The 9,399-nt window shown below is 39.4% G+C and overlaps 1 protein-coding gene across 1 annotated transcript in view; it reads right to left on the reverse strand.

Annotated features, from left to right (window-relative positions):
- Window positions 1-750: 750 nt before the first annotated feature.
- Window positions 751-9,399, reverse strand: part of LOC120783974 (dynein heavy chain 11, axonemal) — a 37,817-nt gene continuing 29,168 nt past the window's right edge. The window contains 22 exon segments of the mRNA XM_040117381.1: window positions 751-998; window positions 1,110-1,203; window positions 1,206-1,255; window positions 1,350-1,420; window positions 1,422-1,448; window positions 1,668-1,783; window positions 1,874-2,056; window positions 2,155-2,397; window positions 3,199-3,318; window positions 4,369-4,557; window positions 4,652-4,747; window positions 4,749-4,880; window positions 5,244-5,371; window positions 5,451-5,599; window positions 5,682-5,820; window positions 5,823-5,865; window positions 5,953-6,075; window positions 6,502-6,544; window positions 6,546-6,670; window positions 7,005-7,145; window positions 7,405-7,569; window positions 7,720-7,924. Of these exon segments, the coding sequence (XP_039973315.1) occupies window positions 751-998; window positions 1,110-1,203; window positions 1,206-1,255; window positions 1,350-1,420; window positions 1,422-1,448; window positions 1,668-1,783; window positions 1,874-2,056; window positions 2,155-2,397; window positions 3,199-3,318; window positions 4,369-4,557; window positions 4,652-4,747; window positions 4,749-4,880; window positions 5,244-5,371; window positions 5,451-5,599; window positions 5,682-5,820; window positions 5,823-5,865; window positions 5,953-6,075; window positions 6,502-6,544; window positions 6,546-6,670; window positions 7,005-7,145; window positions 7,405-7,569; window positions 7,720-7,924 (2,830 nt within the window).

Raw genomic sequence — 9,399 nt, forward strand, 5'->3', positions numbered from 1 at the left:
CAGTGTCTTTGAATAGGTTTCTCCAACAGGCCCAGCTGAATGAATTACACTAGTCTGTTAGTATTCTGCCTCTGCCATACAAAAGGTCAATGTCAAATGCACCTCATTTAAAAGTCAATAGCGACCGTGCACATCATCTCCTGGGAATTCTGTCCGGGAACCCTCCAGACGGCATTGTGTATCATTCAGTTAGTAGAGGGCAGCCAGAGAGCTTTTTTAATCTTGACCTTCCAATAAAATATGCTCCCTCTCCAGAATTACATGGTCCAAAATGGAGACATAAGCTCTCAACAAATCATGCCCAGACTGAACCATCTCAAGGGAGAGGTTCAACATTGTTGGACAGGGATACAACAGGTTCAACACTGGCAAAACATGTATCTCCACTTCTTTATTTACTTTATCTTCAAATCTAAAACACACACACACACACACACACACACACACACACACACACACACACACACACACACACACACACACACACACACACACACACACACACTACAAAAACAGTGTTGTCACATATAAACTAAACCGAATACAATAATAGTAATGCAATATTTAAAGCGTATAATTGTGTCTGTTATATTAGTAATCATCACAAAAACATGATAAAGAGGAAAAGGATGGCAATACACGGATTCAGTACTGTCTAAAAATATCATTTTTTTAACACTGTTTTCAGAATACTATTGGCAAATATTATAAAACACTAAAGGACTCACTGCCTGACACTCCCATAACGTCTCACACAGACAGCAGCAGCGCCACTCCAGCTACAGTCCACTTGGCAGCAGGATGTTTGGTTCGGAGGTGTAGGGTCCAAACATATATGGAACCACGCTGCTTAGTGGGGTACACTGGACACTTGTAAGTACCCTTGAGTTCTTGCTTCTCTGCAGGCACAGCCCTAGCATACAGCACTGGCATGGCCTGGGTCAGATCCCTCAAAACTGCCTCGAAGATGACTCCAGACTGAATGTCCCAGCGTGCTCCTAGAGGGACACAGGACAGGGGTTCTCATTTTACCGATGAATATGTTTCAAAATACTCAATTCAGTACAGCAGAATTTACTGGAGGGATGTTAGGGTTGATTAATTCTAACCTTCCAGGAAGAGTCCGTGGATGTAAGCTCCCTCCCATGGTGGATGTCCAAAGTCGTCTTTTGTCTTTTTTGTTACATCCACAGTCAGAGTCTGTCTGTCTTATCCAGGGGCCACTGATTCTTGCGTGCGATGCTCTGCAGCACAGCTGGAAATAAAATAAGTCTGCATGTTAATGTTTCTGGTGCTTCTGGTGCATAATTCATCTAAATCCTTGTCCTGTCCACAGGCTGGGACATTACCTGTGAGAAAGGACTTTGGGTTAGAAAGTCCTGAGATCCAAACAACTGCAGGTAGAACAAAGTCTTGCGTCATGACAGCTACACATGAGATCACTAAACCTATTTTAAAAAAAAACAAAAAAACAAACAAACCATCAATTAACAAAATTTTGTATCATTGCCTGAAGCCATTACAATGGGTCTGCAAGGGTCACCCTAATATTTCCGTTATGTTTGAAGACATTTTTTTTTTGTTATAATGAACAGTGCAGAGTGTAAAGAACATAAGAAAGGACAGATGAAGTACAAAATATAGTATTACTGGAAAGGAATAGTTGCCACTGTGACAGTGTTTTAGTGGAGGGATTAGCGAGTCTGGCCAAGGAATCTGGGACAGAATCATTGAAAAGGGCAAACTGCAGAGTCTCCATACTGGAAGAGACGGTGAGTTCTCCCTGTGGCCAGAGAACCCCTCATTAATGATACAAGATATTACTGTAGATAGAACAGAGTTATGTTATTGGACATGTCACAGTAGACTGTACCTTCAGACCAAGATCCAGCTCCTTAAGGGACCTCCTTATTTCTGCTAGCAGGAAATTCATTCGTTCACACTCCTGGAAACACAATAAAAGGTAGGGTCTTCGTTCTGTTGTCTTTGTGAGTATGTCTGTCATGTTATACTCCACAGGAAGCTTGTCAAGGATGTCTTCAATGACAAACTTCACCTGTCAAATACAATAAACACGGTTAGGTTATTTATGTAGGTAGGTCACTGTATTCTCAGCTGCTTTTTTCCCCGTAATGGTTCTCTCTGCCTTCACACCTTCTCATCTGTGCTTTGAGCTGCCCCCTCTCCTCTGGAGGAGTCCTGTGGCTGCAGTTCCAGCAGAGTCCTTAAGAGGTTGTCTGAGGTGACATTGAGGTAATCGAGCTCAGCATTTGGATACAGACCATACAGAGTGTGATTTTCAGATGGGAGATGCTTGTCAATATAACTGTGGTAACCACTCTAGTCCATGAATGGAGGGGCCAGGAACCCATGACACAGAAGAAGCTCCCCTTCAAACTAAGAATTAATAAATTTAAGAATACAAAGATAAAAAAGAAATAAAGTACAGTACTATATTTCATGTTAAGCAAAAATGGTGACAATGAAACTTTAACCTAAATCACCCACATAAATCTTAGCAAAGCCTAATGCAAGCAAAGCTTATCCTGTGTGTTTTAGAATTTAATATGATGGTCAGCAGGGCATGCGCAAGCCTTGTGTTGCACTTAACAACAAAACACATTGATTAATATCTTATTGTTAAAACTGCTTTTTGGGAGGAAGAGTGGTGACTTGGCATAGCTTGGTAGTAAAGGTAAACTGGCAGAGGGCTAATGAGTCCTCTGTGGGACTGAAACAGATGAATTCAAATGGAAGCATCTATCAATTAAAAGTACCAAATAATCCGCTTATAATGCCTTTAGTGGTGTGTCATGCAGCAGCTAGCAGCCAAATTTGGTGCAATGCGCAGAGAGCTAACATTACCTGAGTGAGGGCAGAAAAATCCGAAGTAGCAAAGACTTTAAATGCAATACTGCAGTTTTGCTTTACATCCCAAGAGGGCACCCTTTACCTTGACAACACCACCAAGCAATTCAAAACCGCACATTTTCTTTACTCTTTGGCATCACAAAACTGAACATGACCCAATGTCAAGTCTGTATCCCAATTAATAAGTTGAATGAAATGAAGATTTTTTTAAATCTTGAAAATTATAAAAGTGAAACCTGTTCAAATTTCTATTGCAATAGCTTTGTTAAAACCAAACATGAAAAAAGAAAAAAAAAAGAATCGATTCTTCTTTAGATTGCAACTCACCGTTTTTGGATGTATGAATTGTTGCAGATAGGTCTTACACAGTCTTCTATCCCAGTCATCAGTAATGTGTCCTCCATACATGATCTCTCCAAAAAGAAAACTCAAGTCCTCCCAAGGCACCTGCATACGATACACTTATATACAAATATAACATTGCAAATATAATAATAATGTTGCCTTTAATTAATAAGGAGCATCTTTAACTATAAAGACTAAAGACAAAGGTTACGGTATTAAAGTTTTTCCAAGGATATCAATAATATTTCAGGATCATCTGACAAATGTTTTACTTTTTTTGCATTATTCCACTCCTCCTTTGAAACTTCAAGCAGTAACTATATGATCTCTTACCAAATGAGCGCTTTTAATAATGATAACTGTAGGGAAATGTAACAAAATTATGTTTCTTTACACACACTGATCTAAGGTATGACAGAAGAGTCTTTTCCTCAGCAGGAGATTATGATCCGTGAGGGTGAAGGAGGAAGAAAAGAACCTGTGATTCATAACAAATTACAAAAGCTGGAGGTTCACAATCATTTGTACCTGTATTGTTTTGCAAATTGCTTCCTTCATCAGCTCTAATTGCAGTGATCACTTATGTAGCGTTGTGAACTGTCACATTGGCTGCATGTAATTACATTTAGGATAACGCTTCATTGCCCTCCTAATGAATTCTCTGTATACGCACATACAGGTTACTGTTTGGTTAACATAATGAAGGACATTCGTTTTTGGAGGGCAGAATACCTAGGAGACATAATTGGTTGTGACCAGAGTAATAGGAGTTCTAAGAGAAATGCATTAGGAGTTGTGAGGGGTACAGCAACCTAAGAATGGATTTTTTGTCTTCATGAAATAAAGCTAAATTATAGGATGCGTTATAAGAGAAGAAATGTAAGAAAAAAGATGGAAATGAACATTTTTCACAAATAACAGTGGAACAAAAGATTTCAATAAGTAATTGGAGACACTGTACTGTGATTCAGCATCCCTGTCTGACAATAATGCCACTGCAATCACCATTATTATTATAAATTTACAAAGCTTAAGAAAGTAGTAGTAAAAAAAAAAATTCAACATTTTATAAATATCAATAAAAATATTAACAAAATAGAAATAAAAAAATGAAAATATTGAATTATATTTAAAAAATAGCGTTAAAAATACTTTGGCGTTGGCCTTTAAGTAGTTGTACAAGACATTTGCTGAGATGGTGAGGTCTCTGGCGCTGATGGGGTAGTTATGGTTCCATCCTTGGGAACCAAATTTACCACGCTCTGTAACACAAGCATGAAAGAAGAGGGAGAAGAACAGCGAGTTGAACTCCTGTTCTCTAGAACACATATCCAGAGTGTCCTGGAAAGAGAAAGATAGGGTAAGATAGACAGATTACACTGAATGCCATCAAATGTAATGCATTTAAAGAAATCATTTTAAATTTTCAATGCACTTGACTGAAGTTGTTGAGGGCTGCGTGCAGACTGGCATTCATTCAAGTGGGTGGCTCATTGGGGATTTTGATGGCATTCTCCAGTATGCCTTCTGGAGATCACATGCTTCTCGGGGCTCGGTGCTGGTTCCCCGGTGATTAAAACCCTGTAGTTGGGGTGACTCTCCACCGCTGCTGTCTCCAGAAACGCTTCTAGAGAGGTCAACCAGAAAGCCACAAGGTGTACATTCTGGAAAATAAAAGTTTCAAAAATACTAAAAAAAAAAAAAGATGAGTCAGAATATGTTTTAAGCTGATAAAATACATTTTTATGTTTACTTATGTTTGTAATCATATGAGGAAAATTAATTCCAAAAAATATCTTCCTGTGTTCTGAACTAGTAAGAAAACCCTCACTTGGCTTCAGGCTTCTCCCTTAAGAGGAGGAATTTGTGGAGCTGATCCAGCCAATTATGTTTTTTATTGAACCAAATTGAGTTTATTTCCCTTGCTCTGGGGATGAGATAATATCATTAGATGCATTAAAGGCTTGCTGGAAGAGCAGCCTGAAGTCACTACAGTAATCTAGTCACTGAATAGTAAAATTCTCCACCTGCAGAATGACCCAGTGTCCCAGTTTAGAAGAATTCCTCAGAGCCCTTTCAGCTACCTCCTCCTACCCTTGTCCCAGGGACACATTGTTCAAAGTGCCCTGCTGAGTGGAAAATCCCAGCTTCAAACCTGCAAAGAAAGACTATTTTGAATATTTATCCCTACCAAGTGATCAGGATGTATAAATAACAAACAACAAACATAGTACCTAGTTTCTCGACATCTTTGAGTGGATCAACTCCAGGTGAGAGGATAAAAAAGACAGGGGATGAAGGGCCACTTTCCTCATACACTTTGTCAAATTCCAGCCTGGCAGCATCTACATATTTTGTTCCCATGCTCTCTTCCACAAAGTCCCTGCCAGGAAACATTGTCAAAAAGCAGAGTGATGTACTGTTTAATACTTACAAATACTGATTTAATTTGGTCATTTACTCACCTAAGTCTATAGGTCATCCTATCAGGGCGAAGTACTCTAAGGATAATGAGTTTCTGGAGGGAACTTTTGTTCTTCCATTTCTGGGGAAGTCTTTCCTTTTCAGGACAACCGGATTCAATGATCTTCCTCGGGCGCTTTCCATGTCTCTGTCCAGCCCACTGAAGTCCATCATTGTGAAAATTGTCTATATCCAATAACAGACATTGTAAAAAATCTCTTAGCAGTGTAAAAATGATATCTAGTGATGATATGTTAATAGCCTATACTGTACCTTAATGGCTCCCCAGGTATGTGGAGAGAGGAAGGACACAGGACTAAGTTTGCTAGCTTCCACAGGAAAATGCAGTAGGAAGTCAAATTCCTGAGCATCAATCAGGCCCTGCTTGAGCAGAATCTGAGGGGAAGGACCTAGAGCAGTTTGTAATGATCTATGTTGCATTGATCTCTTTTCAGTCATTTTCACAACAATTGAAGACTGCAGGAAAACTCTGGCAAAGAGATTGGGTAAACTCATACAGGCTGAATAAGTGCCTCTGTATGTAAAAAAGCCAAACGAAGGACAGCCTTCAGAGCACCAGGGTTTACACAATGAAAACAGTTGGCGCAGTGATAGATAATTGCATTATGCCATCAGAACCAACCCCCTTGTCAGAACCAACTGTCTGAACAGCAGCCATGGAGCAAGGTGTGAGAGGTAATCAATAGCAGCGTATGGTCCTGCCGACTGCTTTTAATTGAAGTTAATGTGGGGGCAGAAAAGTACTTTGATTGATGAGGACGACAGGAGGCCCCACCTTTTAGGCGGCCCTGAGTCCCTCACCTGGAAGGCAGTGTGTGACAAGAAGGTTAACTTGTCTCTCAGACAGGCCCTGGCTGGTGTACAGGAATACATAATAGGTGATGGCCTCAGTGAGGGTGTGCACTCTGGTCCTCACATCCTCATCCCATTCTGCACGCTCCATCGCTTTGTTGAACACTGAGTTAAAGGTCTGGAACACAACCAAAGGGAGGATTAGTGCTATCACAAGGAATACATACATATAGCCATGACCTTGAGCTCTGCTCTGGACTGAGAACCAAACACAAAATAAATGCTGATGTTTTGGTATAGAAACACACATTTAAGCTGATTTGTATAGACAGAGCTGTGTCCAAAGTCTTAATCACCAAGAGAAACAACAGTCACAAACAGCATTGATTACAAAAAGAAAAGAAAAAAAAGAATCAAAACAGAATATTGGTCAAAGTGGATTTAGTATTCTTTGAAATAATACACAAAATGATGTTTGTCCCCTGAGAGCACTTCAGGGGTAAAGGTTTCACCTTGAGAGAAAACTGGTACATGGGGTTAATCTTGCTGAGGTCACTGATGATGAAGAAGAGGAGTGCCGCTCTCTCAGCTGCTGGGCGGTATAGTTCTCGAGCCTCGTTGATCTTTGTCTCGTTCTCTCTGGCCTCCACCACCTGCTTGTTCCAATTGCGCAAAATGAGCTATTAGGCTCTCAGTCATGCTCCAAAACCCTCTCATTACACATATTCCTAACTACACAACATTTGTAGCTAATGCAATAAAATGAGGCACTTGCTGTTGTGTGACATTCAAAAACACTTGAGTGACAAAAAAAAAAAAAAAAAAAAAACAACAATAAAAAAAAAAGGAAAAACATATGCACTTGACTACAGTCTGACAACTGAGAAGACACTGTTGCTGTAATAGCCTCACCTTGTACTGAATGTGAGCGGCTGTGGTCTTGCTATTTTCAAGTTGCTCCAACAGAGAAATATCATCCAGAAAATTACCACAGGTTGCAAAGAGGTGACTCAACAGGTCATCCTCCAACCTCTTGAGCTCAATCTTAAAGTGGTTCTGTTGTGTGGTAAGCTTCATCTTGGGGAACATGCACAAAACAATTCATTTTAATGGATTTTTCTATTTCATATTATAGACTGTGGTCTTGCATTTAAAATCACTAACATCAAAATGATTTACTGTCGATTTAACAGTCTACATCTTTCATTAAATGCTTAAGGATTTCACCTTTAGGGTCTCCAGATTAGGCCTTTCCCGGGACACTACCTGTCCCAGCAGCTTTTCTTCCAAGCCCACAGGAGTCACTGTGAGGTTGATGAAGGTGGTGTGGGCCTGGAGCTCAGGAGGGAAACGGGGATTTGCCAACTTAGTGTGCATTATGAGTTGGAAGTTACTGTTATACTCACGCTCCTTGCCCCCAATTTGAATGTACCTGGAAAACAGAAGAGAATTTAAAAAAAAACTAAAAAAATAGCTGAAGTCAATATCACCTTAACCGCTGTGTTGTTATATTCCTTAAGTAAAGGAACAGGGCTGTTTTTGACAAACTACTATTTCTGATGTAAAGAGTGACCTTTCATTTTCAGAGCTATTGTTTGAAAATCAAACAATATGCTGTAAACATAGTAATACTGTTTTTTCTTCCTGACAAGAACAAACAGAGTTAAATCTGCTCTTGTTGGTTTTGGCTTTCTATAATAAGTTATTATTGCATTAACTTTAAAAGTGAGAAAGTGAGGATAATTAGAAATATCACCAGTGCTTTCCTTTAAAGGACAGTGGAGGGGATTTATAAAATTAGAAAAGAATCATGATGATGATGAACATTTGAATTATGGCAGTGCACACCCTCTGTATCTTGAAATCTGTCTGTATGCATCTGATCTCATCGACCTCAACCTTTCATGCACTGCAACCTCAACTGATGAAAGAACTTCACTCTGGCCCCAAATGTCAGTTATACTGTAGACAAATAATCTTGACAGATTACCACAACAGCAGCCAATTTTTATCTCTTCCTGCATTTCAATTAAATTAGTACTGGCTTGACGAACCTGGTGGCTTTTCATTTTTCTCTAATTACCCCTTAGATGTCAGGCAAGGCCCCAATTTTACAGCACAGGTTCCTCATGGCCTGGGTCTGGTTCAACTCTATATCTTCACAAGCCAGAATTAATGTACTATTGATAGAACCATTACTCCACCAAATTAAAGTCCTTGCTGATGGATTGGCTTGTAGTCTTCCGTCAGCCATGAAAGCAATAATTAGTATTCATTACTTCACACTCTACAACATTCCAATTATTAATGAACTTCAGCTGTGGAGCCCTACCAGATCCATCATGGCTGCCCGGTAGGTTGTATTAATCATCGACAGAAACAAGTGTGTGGGTCATCTACAAGGGATAAACTTATAATCAGATTTACCATGATGAATTGTTATGTCTGGACAGACAGGACTTCAGAAGAAGCTCAGTGAACATGCACCAATATACTCAATACTCATGGTCAAACATAGATCAGTGCAAGAAAGATGTAAACATTTTTGAGTGGAAAGTCAAAGCAGAATGTCAATATAGAGTATTTTCTATTTATATTCTGTAGGTTGTCCAGTTTATAAAATTTGCTAGATGTTGTCTGTTTTTTGGTAACTGGTAACTGAACAAAGGAAGTGGATTTCAGTGGGCAGCAGCAGGTTTGAAATCAGAGATTTACCAAATACAAGTAAGTGCCTGTTTAGATGGCATGTCTAAGTTGTTGATAAAGATTTTAATTCAAGTAGCATTAGTGGTAAAGCCTTATTTCTACTAAAATGACACAAAATACCCAAATATGACCTCACTACTTGACAAATGACATCAAGTTATGATTTAAGACAACCCTGATGCAACGAGTCATGTTAGTGAG

The sequence above is a fragment of the Xiphias gladius genome, chromosome 22 (assembly GCF_016859285.1).
Source record: "Xiphias gladius isolate SHS-SW01 ecotype Sanya breed wild chromosome 22, ASM1685928v1, whole genome shotgun sequence".
Taxonomy (NCBI): domain Eukaryota; kingdom Metazoa; phylum Chordata; class Actinopteri; order Istiophoriformes; family Xiphiidae; genus Xiphias; species Xiphias gladius.